The 13732-nt window shown below is 42.7% G+C and overlaps 1 protein-coding gene across 1 annotated transcript in view; it reads right to left on the bottom strand.

Moving 5' to 3' along the window:
• LOC145392190 (transmembrane 9 superfamily member 1-like) overlaps positions 1-13732 on the bottom strand; it is a 538883-nt gene that overhangs the window by 461741 nt on the left and 63410 nt on the right. The window contains exon 4 of the mRNA XM_080266639.1: positions 6639-6862. Within this exon, the coding sequence (XP_080122765.1) occupies positions 6639-6862 (224 nt within the window). The remainder of the gene's footprint in view (positions 1-6638; positions 6863-13732) is intronic.

Genomic DNA, 13732 nt, shown 5'->3' with positions numbered 1-13732 from the left:
ACATCTCATTAACCCAAGCTGCTTTCCCATTTTTCAACCGCTTCACAGCGTTCTTTACTTTTGCAAATCATGATTCCTGGCACTGCATTACTTCTCTGTACAGCCCCAAAATCAATCATATTAAGTCACTTTGCTCTCACCATTCCCATTCATCAGACTTTCAAAATATTCTTTCCATCTGGTCCTTACTTCATTCCCATGGGTTAATAATCTACCACTCACATCCTTCACACATTCACATTTATTTCCACCGTCACATCTACATTTCCACACTTCTTTCCAGAATAACCTCTTATTTTCAGAGTAATCTGGATACATTCTTCTTCAAAGATCATCATTTACCCCTTTCTTTTTCCTCTTCATTAGTCTCTTTATGTGCTTCTTGCTCTCAATACAATCAGTTGTTATTTTCATTTCATTTTGTTTTTGAAGGCTCCAACATGCTTGCATGTGTCGGTCTTGGTCACCTAATGGCGATCCGCCATGCTGCTCGATCTATGGCAGCCTCCCTGTTCAGTCCCTTAACCCTGAGGTCACAATGACCTCATTCCACATCTTTTTTTGTCTACCCCTCGCAACACCACCCCAATATTAACGCTTCTCACTTTCTCCACCCAACTATTATCCCTATCCTCTCCACATACCCAAACCAGCACAATCTATATCTCATCACAACACCAATACACTCCAGTCCCATCCTACCTCTCAACTCTTCCATCGTACACCCAGCAACCCCAGGCCTTGCATGCAGGGACGTACTGCACATCCACCTAATTAATGACATTTCTGTACATTTGAGCCTGCGAATATCCTCGTTCTTTACTGCCCAGGTCTCACTACCATGCTGTATTACACTCCTAACACATGCTGCATACAAAGATCCAAACTGAACTTCTTCCAACCACTTCTTGCCCTAGCCACAGTGCTAGCTCCAGCCCCACCTCCAGCACATAGTATGTCTCCCAAATAAAAAAAAACTTCCAAAAACTCAAGAGACTCACTAGCAAGTTCAATCCTTTCACGCCTGACAATCTCCACCTGCTCTCCCCGACATGCTGCACACATAAAATCAGCATTATCTCACAGTCAACCTCTAATACCACTACATCTCTTATGCATCCACTTATCACAAACACTGCAGAATCCGTAATTACTTCCCACGCCCTTGTGGCAAAATGCACATGGCCACTCTCCATCTTCTTTGACAGTACTCCCACCAAGCTTAGATATCATCACTTTTGTTTTATTTGCATTTACTCTTAAGCCCTAGTGCCCCATACCATCTGTCCACTTCCTAAATCTTTCCTCCGCTTCCCTTTCATTCTCTGCAATCAACATCAAATCATCAGAATACATCTCTCACGACAGTCCATTTCTTAAGTCACATGAGAGGGCTTCAAGTACCATGATAAACAACTAGGGACTAAAAAAAGACCCCTGATGCACACCAACATTTACGGGAAACTCATCACTCAAATCTCCATTCACTCTTACCTGGGTGTGAGCACCCACATACATGGCCATAACCTCCCTAACCAGCAACTCCTGGATCCCATGCTTTCCCATTGCCCCATTCACCACCTCTCTAGGGACTCTGTTACAGGCCTTCTCCAAATCAACAAAAACAAAGTACAGTTCCCTTTTCTTGCCTATATATTTTTCCTGAAGCTGGCAAACAATGAATATGGCAACAGTGGTCCCCCTGTCTGGCATAAACCTAAACTGCACCTCATCAGTATTCGCCCTGTCTCTAATCATACATTCTTGAACTCTCTCCATTATTTTCATTATGTGATCTAAAAGCTTTATACATTCTAGAACTCTCTCCATTACTTTCATTATCTGATCTAAAAGCTTTATACCTCTATTATTTCCTCTTTCCAGGGCATCACCCTTCCCCTTATACACATATACAATTACACTCTTCAGTCAATCATCTGGGACAACACACTCATATATAATCATATTTATCATGTCAGTGACTAACCTCACTCCTGTATCTCCTGAGGCCTTCAACATTTCAGCAGTCAATTCAGACACACCTGCTACCTTCCCCACATTCATCCTGCCTATTGCCTCACTCACAGTAGCAGCGTCAATCAAAGGTCAAGGGCCAAACCCTGGATCTGCTGGCTCCAAACCTTCCCTGTCGCAGTCAAACTCCTCATTCAACAACCGGCTATAATGCTTTCTCTAAGCGTCTTTAATATCCTCACTGTTCACCATTACCCTTCCTTCATCATTCTTCATACACTGCTCACCTACAATATCCCAATTATCCCTCTTCACCTGATTTGCCACCTTAAATATCCTATTCTTCTTTTCCACACAATTTAGGTTATCAAGTAAAAGTCTCTATGACCCAAGCTTTGCCCTGTATACCTCTTTTGTAGCCCTACGCTTGGCTGCCAAGTATTCCTCTTTGATATCACCCTTCTTCCATTCCTGGAAATGTCTTCTTTTCACCTTAACTGCAGCTTCCTCACCCTCATCCCACAACCAAGATACTTTATGTCTTGGTGGGCCTCTTGTCCAACCGCATATTACATCAGGAACTCTCAAGAGGTTGTTTTTGAGGGCTCTGTACTGATCATTGACACCTCTGTCAACGGCTCCCTGTTCAGCCAACTCTCTCCTCATCTCGCTATAGAAAGCATTCCTTACTGCTTGGTTTTCAAGGTTCCATATTTTCCTCCTACGTACCTAAGGCCTCTTTTGTATCACTCATTCTTTAAGCACCATGTCACAAGTCAACAATTTGTGCTGCTGCACACACTCCTCGCTTCCTTTAATTTTAACATCCCTCATTAACCTTCTATCAGCCCTCCTGACCAGAAATAATTTATCTGACTGCTATTTCCCCCAGTCTCGTATGTAATCAACCTACTTTCTCTTTTCCTAAAATGTGTGTTGCACACAATCATGTTCATTGCCTCCCCAGACTCGAGCATCCTTTCCCCTTCCTCATTTCTTGTACAATATGCACATCCCCCGTGCACTCCTCCATAGCCCTGAGCTGCTTCACCTATATGACCATTTAAGTCCCCTCCCAAAAACTACCATCTCATCATCCCCCATACCACTACTACACATATTAAGTCATCCCAAAATCTATCCTACTGTACCTCATCAAAGCCTGTCTGTGGAGCATATGCCAATATAACTGCAAATATCATTCCACCGAACAAAATTTTCACTACTAATATCCTATCACTTACTCTCATACAATTCATAATATATTCCACCCATTTCTTCGCAACCAACATCCCCCACCCCCAAATCTGTCTGTCCCCCTCTTGCCAAAACAGCTTATAGTAGCAATCCTTCCTAACATCTTTCTGGCTGATCCACTCCTGTACCTGACTTCCTGCAAATATCTCACATCCAACCATCTCCTACTGAATGCGTCAACAACTTCCATCGCTCTACCCCTCAAACTTCCTACATTCCATGAACCCACTCTCATCCCCCTGGTTGAATTAATGTTCTCAGGCTTGCTTTGAAGCTTATTCTTGTACTTGGTCATAGTCGGTAACAATAATGGGGAGAGGTAGGAAATGTGATGGTGGATGGAATAGTTGGTGAGTGGAGTGTGCCTGCTGAGACAGATGAGAATGGCAGTGCGTTGGTGGATATCTGTGCCAGAAGGGGGTTGGTGATAGCCAATACCCTCTTCAGGCACAAAATGATCCACAGGTATACCTGGCGAGTGATGAGAAGTGTGGGTGATGAACTGAATGAAAGGAAGGCAATGACTGATTATGCGTGTGTGGATGAAAGGATGCGAAGATGTGTAATGGATGGAAGAGCTTTTAGAGGTTGGGGGAGTGGACTTTCTGACCACTACTTGGTGCTGGCCAGAATCAAGATCCAAGTAAGATGGAGAAATAGAAGAAGGGAAGGACGGGAGGAAGGAGTAATTGCAAGGAGAGTGGAAAGGTTACAAGAGGATGAGAAAAAGGCAGAATATAAGAGAGAAGTGGAGGAACGATTGGGTAAATACGAATAGGAGCAGATGGGGGATGTGGAAGGTGTGTGCAAGATATTCACAGAAGAAACATGTGCAGCATGTGATGTGGTGTGTGGAAGGAAGACAAGACGGAAGGGGGTGCAAGGAACAGCATGGTGGAATGAAGAGGTGAGAAAGGCTGTGGGACGAAAGAAGAAAGTATACAATGAATGGATGAGAAACAGGGGCGAGGAAGAAGTTGAGAGGCGGAAGAGAGAGTTATAAGTAGCAAGGAAGAGAAAGGTGAAAGATTAGTAAGAGAGAGTAGGAAGAAAGTGGATGAGGAATTTGGAAGGAATTTGAGTGTAAAGTGGAGCGACTGTAAGAAAATATTCTGGAAAGAGGTGAAGAGAGTAAGACAGGGTGGCAGTGAAGTTAGTAGCAGAGTGAAAGATAAAAATGGTAGATTGCTAGTGGAGAAGGGAGAGAAAGTGAGCAGATGGAAAGGACACTTTAAGGAACTGTTGAACATAGAGAATGGAAGTAATGCAAGTATAAGTGGCTGGGGAATGGCTGGGAAAAGGAGGGAGGTGAGAAGACAGGAAGAAATCAGTACGACAGAAGCTGTGGAAGTAATGAAGAAAGTTAAATTGGGGAAAGCCCCAGGAATTGATGGAATGTGTGATGAAATGCTGAAGCATGGGGGAGAGATAGTAGTAGAATGGATGTGGAAGATGTGCAGATTGGCCTGGGAGGAAGGTAGAGTCCCAGAGGATTGGAAGTCAGGTATAATTATTCCCTTGTACAAAGGAAATGGGGAAAAAGAAGTGTGTGGTAATCATAAGGGCATTTGTCTTCTTAGTGTAATAGGAAAAGTCTATGGTAGGATACTTACTAACACAGTTCAAGAAAGAACAGAGGAATTAGTTGGAGAAGAACAGGGAGGCTTTAGGAAGGGAAGAGGTTGTGTAGATCAGAAATTCATTCTTAGATCTTTAGTGGAAAAGTTTCTAGAGAAGGGAAAGAAGTTGTATGCGGCTTTCATGGATTTGGAGAAAGCATGTAACAAGGTGGATAGACAAGGATTGTGGAAAGTATTAAGAATATATGGAGTAGATGGGAAGTTGCTGGATGCTATGAAGAGTATGCATGATGGTGCTAAGGCTACAGTGCGTGTGGATGGTGACCAGAGTGAATTTTTCTATTTGAAGGTTGGGTTGAAACAGGGATGTATCATGTCTCCATGGTTGTTCAATCTGTACATGGATGGGTAATAAAAGTGATACAAGGTAGGGCAGTGGATGTTGGAGTGGCCCTAGTGATAGAGGGTAGTATTTGAAAACTCCCTGTACTGTTGTTTGTAGATGATATTGTGTTGTTAAGTGAAGATGAAAGGGAGCTGAAAGGCTTGGTGGATGAGTTTGGGAGACTGTGTAAGAAACGGAATCTAAAGGTGAATGTAGGGAAGAGTGACGTGATGGTCTTTGAGAGGGGTGATGTCAGTGAATGTACAGTGAGGTTCGATGGTGAGGAAATGGAAAATGTGAGTACGTTTAAGTACTTGGGGAGTGTGATGGGTAAGGATGGAAGTTTGGAGGGTGAAGTGCTTGAAAGGGTGCAACAAGGAAGAAAGGTTGCTGGTTCCTTGAAAGCAGTGATAAGAAATAGGAAGGTGAGCATGGAAGTGAAAAAGTTGCTGCATGACAGTATTGTGATACCAACTCTAACGTATGGAAGTGAAGCTTGGACGCTGTTGGAAGGACACAAGTCAAGAGTGAGAGCAGTGGAAATGAGTTATTTAAGAGGAGCCTGTGGAGTCACATGGAGAGACAGGCTGACAAATGAGGATATATAGGAGCGTTAGGGTGTGGATGTGAATGTTATAGGAAGCGTTAGGAGGAACACACTGAGGTGGTTTGGCCATGTGGAGAGGATGGAGGGTGAGAGACTGATGAGGAGAGTGTATGTGAGTGAGGTGGAGGGGGGGAAAGGGAGGGGGAGCCCGAGGATGAAATGGAGAGAGGGATGGAGTGGAGAGCTATATGAGAGAGGGGGTGTGTGAGTTGGGAGTAGGGCAGTGAAATGGCGGGGGACAGGGTGACGTGGAGGTGATTTGTTTGTGCCCACCCCATGCGTGATTGAGGTGTCTGGCAATAGATAGATAGATAGAACTTTCAGAGGTAAGTTTACAAAAATCCCCAGTAGCTGTGGTAATCCATGAAAAACCTGAGAAAGACTAATTTCAATGGCAAAGATGGAGAGGCCGTGCCAATTTGGTGAAGAATTAATTGGGTAACTTAGAACATGTTCATGATCAGTATGATGTATATTTTGTATGGCTACAGGTGGTTTCTGAATGGGTCAATTCTACCCTGTTTCTCATGGTAGGGAAATAAAATTGTAGCTGCAACGAAGGGGTTATCCAAGATATCCCATTGAGAATGGGTAAGAAGACACCGATTTCCTCACACTATGATCTTACAAGACCACAACTTACTAAATAAAAATAGAGATTATTAACCTGTCCTTAGTGCAGAAAAATTATAATGGTAGAACAAATACAGTACACACCAATAAATCCTGTAGTTATGACACAAACCCCTAAAATATTTAACAATGTCTCAAATATAAGTAAAAATATAATTATACCATAATTGAGTAATATTAGGCAACTGATATGTATACACACCTTGTCCTGATTATAGAGAACATTAAAGTGCTGATGAGTCCAGAGGAACACCTTATGGGTATGTGGCACAAAACCTGATTCCTCAAGGTGGCCAATAAAATCTCTGACAGGTACTTCATCCATCACAAATTCATAATAGTAGTGCTCCTCAATTGCTTCACGAAGGTACTGTACCTCTTGGTCAGAAAGGTGTAGGTCACACAGCTTCCTGTTCTCAACTTTCTCTGGGGAACAAGGTAAAAGTGAGTTCATCATCAGATGCACACATAAAAAAGAAAAATAGAAGATAATATTGTTACAAAACATTACAGGTGCAAACCAATCCAGTGTCTAACTGACCTGCATGGGCAATAATAAACCAGTGGAAAATGTACTAATGCAATATATTAATGCACAATGAGTTTCTATATCAATGTACTGCCTGATCTAATCTCCAAACTAACAGCTCTGCCATATGCACAAGGGTCTGAATCATCCAAAGATTTTAAAGATGCTGCCAGGGGAATTAGGTTGATCTTATACCCTTAAATATTCAGTATACAGTACATCCCCACAGTACGCGAGTTCCGAGTATGCAATCCCCCTTGTATGCGAGGACCTATTTTTAAAAAATTTTAGTGTATTTTTTATTGGTACACGAATTGAACTCCTTGTAAGCGAGGCAGGCAGCAAAGAGTGGCCCAAATCCGGGGTTACCATGAGTATCGACATTGCCCCCCAAGAAGCGATAATGACAGCCTACACTCCACCGACCTTCAGCCATATTCTGGTTGGTTTAGTTAAGCCATATCCTTGTTGATTTACCTAGTAAAGCCATAATCTTGTTAGTTTGCTTCATTTTAGATATTATGTCTTAGATAGTTTTCCTGTACAGTACAATACTTATGTCTGAAAAGCGTCTCAAGGGTTGCCCATGAAGGGGGGTGCCGCCCATATGTAATTTTTTCCATAAGTTTATGTATTCACTATATGCAAATTCCTAGTCCGCAACATCCTCTGCCACCTATATAGTCACGTACTAGGGGGATGTACTGTACTTAGAGTAAAATAAAACAGATGCTCTAGAAGTCACATATAACTCTGTTGAATGCTTTACTAAAATTAAATTTTCTCTCCAAATAACTGTTCAGTTTCTCTAATACAAACTGACATAGCACCAATAACTTCAACTGATATTGTCACAAGTAATTTAACAAGTACAGTACCCTCGCGTCCAACACGCGTTTGTCCAGCAGGATTCATGTCCAGCACGGGGAGCAAAAAATTAGTACGATTTAATACGATTTTATTACTGTAACACAGGTGCGTTAGCATAACACGGACAGAGCTCCGAGAAGTGGGCGAAATCAACAGAGTTTGTCTCCAGCACAATCACCCCTGGTCCAACACAGTCATACTGGACGTTCCCGTGACACTGACAGCCAATCAAAACTTCCGATCAAGTAGCCTCCCTCGCCCGCTATCGTGACATGACCGTGATGTCGCCCAATTAAAAACGCTTCTGCTCTCACATGATGTTTTGTTTAAATTTCTCCCACCACTGCGCCACTCAGTTGCATAATTCGCACTGGATGGTGCTTTTTTCTCGCTGCATTTTCTGCCCTTGCTACTGCATTTTACCCTGCTTATGATGCCTAGGAAGACTTCTGAGAACCCCAAGAAGCGGCAGCACCTCCTTCAGGCCACCAAGCTAGAAATCATCAAGAGGAAGAAGAAAGGGGAGAGGAATGTGGACATCGCCATGGCCTACAACATGAATGAAGCAAGTGTTAGGACCATAATAAAAAACCAAGACAAGATCCTGGTGGCAATGAAGGCTTACGGAGGCGGGCCTAAAAGGTTAGGTATCATTCATAGTACGGTACCATTTATTATAATTACAGCAGTACCAATATATGTATAGGTATATGGTAGGTATTTAGGGTGACTTTTCCTAGGGTTGCTGACATAAGTCATTTTTTCCCATAAGCTCTGTTGTTTGTCCAACACATTGTTGGTCCAACATGGGACCCGTGCATGACAATATTACCGTGTTGGACGCGAAGGTACTGTACAAAGTTGCAGACAGATGTGGGAGCACAAGGCCCTAATATAAGGAATCATTAAAATTTACAGGAAAGGAGCACTTTCTGATTTTTTTTTTTTCCTTAATGCAAGGAAGAAGGAACCAAAGGCCAGGAGCCCACAAACTGTTCCTTAAAAGAGAGAGAGAGAGAGAGAGCAAAATTCAAGATCTGTTCATTTCGAGATGCCTGGACACACTGCGTTTGAAAGACTGGAGATCATAGGAAGTAGGAAATACAGACAGAGGGTGACAGTTCCAGAGCTGACCTGTTGCATAAATGAAGGACTGGAAGTAACGGTTAACTCTTGCATTAGAGAGTTGGACAGAAAAGGGATGAAAGTTTGTTGCTAGACGGGTTTTAGGTGCCCGTCATAGTGGTGGCGGGATGCACACAGATAGTTCAGAGGAGCAGTGACCATTGAAGTAGTGACAGAAAAGAGATAAAGATGCAACAGTGCGGCAAAAAGACAGAGGTTGAATGGAGCCAGTAAGAGAAGGAGAGTTAATGAGATGAAAAGCTTTTGACTCCACCCTATTGAGAAGAGCTGTATGTGGGGAGCCTCCCCATATATGAGACTTGTACTCCACAGAGGGACGAATAAAACCCATGTACAAAGTCAACAACTATGCAGGGGTAAAGAAGGTACGGAGTCGGCTTAGCACACCTAATCTCTTGGAAGCAGATTTTACGAGAGATGTAATATGATCTTTCCAATACAGTAGACCCTTCTTATCCGCAGAATTTGCATCTATGGATTTAATTTTCCACGAATTAAACTTATTTTAATACTGTACTATACACTGTAACTTAATCTGAAATTGGCATGCAACTCGCACTTCTTTTGTAGCTACAGTTAGCATACCCGCACCCATGGGCATTCCCACAACTCAGCCAGTCTTATTGTAAACACAAATCAATTCGTTATTTACGTCATCGTTGCCCTTCTCGTGTTTACAACTCTACTGTACAGTACTGTACTTCATTGTGTAAGTGAAAAATGGCTCCCAAGAAACAAGTAAATGATAAAAGCAATCCTTCTTTGCCAGAGAGAGAGAGCGTAAGCTGTTATCTGGCGTCCAGTCAGAAGGGTCAGACTAGACTCACAGCTTACCTACAGTGACACCATACATCTCGTCACCTCACCACATTGGCACTGTAGGAACTGCACTGCAATCATCGTCGTCATTATACAGCAATCATCGTAATCTAAACATCAATCATCGTCACTGTACAAATGGTTATGAAGAGAACACACAGTCTTTTGGTGAGTGTTAATATGTATTTGTAATATTTTAAAGTATGTTATTATTTCTTCAGGGATGTGCTTAGCTTATGTGGAAAAAATATGTCATTTTGTGATGATGACTTGAGTATCTGCGGAATTTGCCTTCTGTGGGGGTCTCTGGAACCTAACCCCCCCAGATAACTAGGGTGTACTGTATAAGTCCCGAGTGAATGAAACCCCATGCATGTTCCAGGATGATGCAGGATTGAGCCGGATATTATTAAACATTAGTGGGTACTCCTGCGGAATATGTTGACGGGTTGATACGTTTAAGAACTGAGTCTTTGATGCATTAAAAACAACAAGATTATTTTTATCCAAGTCAGAGATATGAGCCAGGTCAGACATTAGATGTGCCATAGCCTCATCTCTTGTCTGATGAAGTAACTGCTGAGATGGACGTTGTGGAAACTGAGTGCAAAGGTGAAGGCTGAAGCCATCAGCGTACAAGCAGATAGGGTTAGATGTACAGCTTAGAAAGTAATTGATGAATAAAAGGAAGAGCTGGTGATAGGACAGAGCTCTGAGGAACACCTCTGTTGATAGATCTAGGAGAAGAATGAAGGCCGTCTACAACAGTGGCTACAGAACAACCAGAAAGGAAGCTATAGATGAAGGCACACTTAGAAGGAAAGAAACTGTAAGAAAGCATTTGGAAATTAAAGATTTATACCAGACTTGACTGAAAGCCTTTGAGACGTCAAGAGCAATGGCAAAGCTTTCACCAAAGTCCCGAAAGGAGGATGACCAGGAGTCTGAAATGTATGTGAGAAGATTGCCAGTGGAGCATCCCTGACGGAACTCATACTGACGATTAGAAAGAAGGTTGTGATAGGAAAGATGTTTTAAAATTTTTCTGTTAAGAACAGAGTGTTTTTGATTGGTGATATGAATGGTAAAGTTGGGAATGCGAAGGTGGATGGAATAGTTGGTGAGTGGGGTGTGCCTGCTGAGATAGATGAGAATGGGAGTGCGTTAGTGGACATTTGTGCTGGGAGGGGGTTGGTGGTAGCCAATACCCTCTTCAGGCATAAAATGATCCACAGGTATACATGGTGAGTGATGAGAAAGGTGGGTGGTGAACTGAATGAAAGGAAGGCAATGATTGATTATGTGTGTGTGGATGAAAGGATGCGAAGATGTGTAATGGATGCAAGAGTTTATAGAGGTTGGGGGAGTGGACTTTCTGACCACTACTTGGTGGTGGCCAGAATCAAGGTCCAATTAGAATGGAGAAATAGAAGAAGGGAAAGACGAGAGAAAGGAGTAGTTGCAAGGAGAGTGGAAAGGTTACAAGAGGATGAGAAAAAGGCAGAGTATAAGAGAGAAGTGGAGGAACGATTGGGCAAATATGAAATGGAGCAGATGGGAGACGTGGAAGGTGTGTGTAGCATATTTACAGAAGAAATATGTGCAGCATGTGATGTGGTGTGTGGAAGGAAGAGAAGACGGAGGGGGGTGCAAGGAACAGCGTGGTGGACTGAAGAGGTGAAACAGGCTGTGGCACAAAAGAAGAAAGCATACAATGAATGGATGAGAAATAGGGGCGTGGAAGAAGTTGAGAGGCGGAAGAGAGAGTTATATGTAGACAGAAAGAGAGAGGTGAAAAGATTAGTAAGAGAGAGTAAGAAGAGAGTGGATGAGGAATTTGGAAGGAATTTGAGTGTAAAGTGGAGGGACTGTAAGAAAATGTTCTGGAAAGAGGTGAAAAGAGTAAGACAGGGTGAAAGTGAAGTTAGAAGGGGAGTGAAAGATAAAAATGGTAGATTACTAGTGGAGAAGGGAGAAAAAGTGAGCAGATGGAGAGAACACTTTAAAGAATTGTTGAACGTAGAGGATGGAAGTAATGCGAGTATAAGTGGCTGGGGAATGGCTGGGAGAAGGAGGGAGGTGAAAAGACAGGAAGAAATCAGTAGGAAAGAAGTTGTGGAAGCAATGAAGAAAGTTAAATCTGGGAAAGCCCCAGGAATTGATGGAGTGTGTGGTGAAATGCTGAAGCATGGGGGAGAGATAGTAGTAGAATGGATGTGGAAGATGTGCAGATTAGCCTGGGAGGAAGGTAGAGTCCCGGAGGATTGGAAGTCAGGTATAATTATTCTCTTGTACAAAGGAAAAGGGGAAAAAGAAGTGTGTGGTAATCATAGGGGCATTTGTCTTCTTAGTATAATAGGAAAAGTGTATGGTAGGATACTTATTGACAGAGTTAGAGGAAGAACAGAGAAATTAGTTGGAGAAGAACAGGGAGGCTTTAGGAAGGGAAGAGGTTGTGTAGATCAGATATTCATTCTTAGATCTTTAGTGGAAAAGTTTCTAGAGAAGGGAAAGAAGTTGTATGCAGCTTTCATGGATTTGGAGAAAGCATATGACAGGGTGGATAGACAAGGATTGTGGAAAGTGTTAAGAATATATGGAGTAGATGGGAAGTTGTTGAATGCTGTGAAGAGTATGTACGATGATGCGAAGACTGCAGTGTGTGTGGATGGTGAACTAAGTGAGTTTTTCTCTTTGAAAGCTGGGTTGAAACAGGGATGTGTCATGTCTCCATGGTTGTTCAATCTGTACATGGATGGGGTAATAAAAGAGGTACAAGGTAGGGTAGTGGATGTTGGAGTGGCCCTGGTGAGAGAGGATAGTGTTTGGAAACTCCCTGTACTGTTGTTTGCAGATGATACTGTGTTGTTGAGTGAAGACGAAGGGGAGCTGCAAGGCTTGGTGGATGAGTTTGGGAGAGTGTGTAAGAAACAGAATCTAAAGGTGAATGTAGGGAAGAGTAAAGTGATGGTCTTTGAGAGAGGTGAAGTCAGAGAATGTACAGCGAGGTTGGATGGTGAGGAATTGGAAAATGTGAGTACGTTTAAGTACTTGGGTAGTGTGATAAGTAAGGATGGAGGTTTGGAGGGTGAAGTGCTTGAAAGGGTACAGCAGGGAAGAAAGGTTGCTGGCTCTTTGAAAGCAGTGATAAGAAACAGGGAAGTAAGCATGGAAGTGAAAAAGTTACTACATGACAGTATTGTGATACCAACTCTAACGTACGGAAGTGAAGCTTGGACGTTGTTGGAAGGACACAAGTCAAGAGTGACAGCAGTGGAAATGAGTTATTTAACCCTTTAACTGCGGGTGTCATTCCAGAATGACATTTGAAAAACTGGACCAAACCGCGGGTGTCATTCTCGAATGTTTGTGAATATTTTGAATACCCCGCGTTTTTTCCGTGCGCCAATTGTTTCAAGGGAGAGTAGCTATTAAGTTCTTTAACTCCAGCCGACCCACACCTCCCTCCCCCCCCTGGGGCCCCACCTCCCACCCCCTGGGCCCCCCACCCCACCCCGGACCAAACGCGCATCAGTATCTGTCCAGCTGTGTGAGTGACAACACTGCTGATAAGGAAATGAAGTGCAGGCAATTACAGTGCCTTTTACCTGCCTCAGTGAACACAGATTGGGTGTTTATTGTATGTGCAGTGTTCATATATGTTTATAGTACAGTAGAACCTCTTTAATCCGGACCCCTTTAATCCGGATTTCTGTTAATCCGGACAAAATTTAAAAATAATAAGCTCCAAAAATATGTTGAAAGTAATTCTAAAGTCATTTTCAGTATCGACGCAAAAAGCGATCGTCATTCATTTGGTCTTGGATCACGCTAAGTTGCAACATGGGCGCCTGTTTAAACACACGCTAGCATTCGTTCCATCAACTAGTTCACCAACCATTTATATTTTTACGCTGTATTTCAAAAGTTAA

The sequence above is a fragment of the Coenobita brevimanus genome, chromosome 21, assembly GCF_032717465.1.
Source record: "Coenobita brevimanus isolate Jiangsu-jjx chromosome 21, ASM3271746v2, whole genome shotgun sequence".
NCBI classification, from domain to species: domain Eukaryota; kingdom Metazoa; phylum Arthropoda; class Malacostraca; order Decapoda; family Coenobitidae; genus Coenobita; species Coenobita brevimanus.
This window is presented reverse-complemented; position numbering and strand designations above follow the sequence as displayed.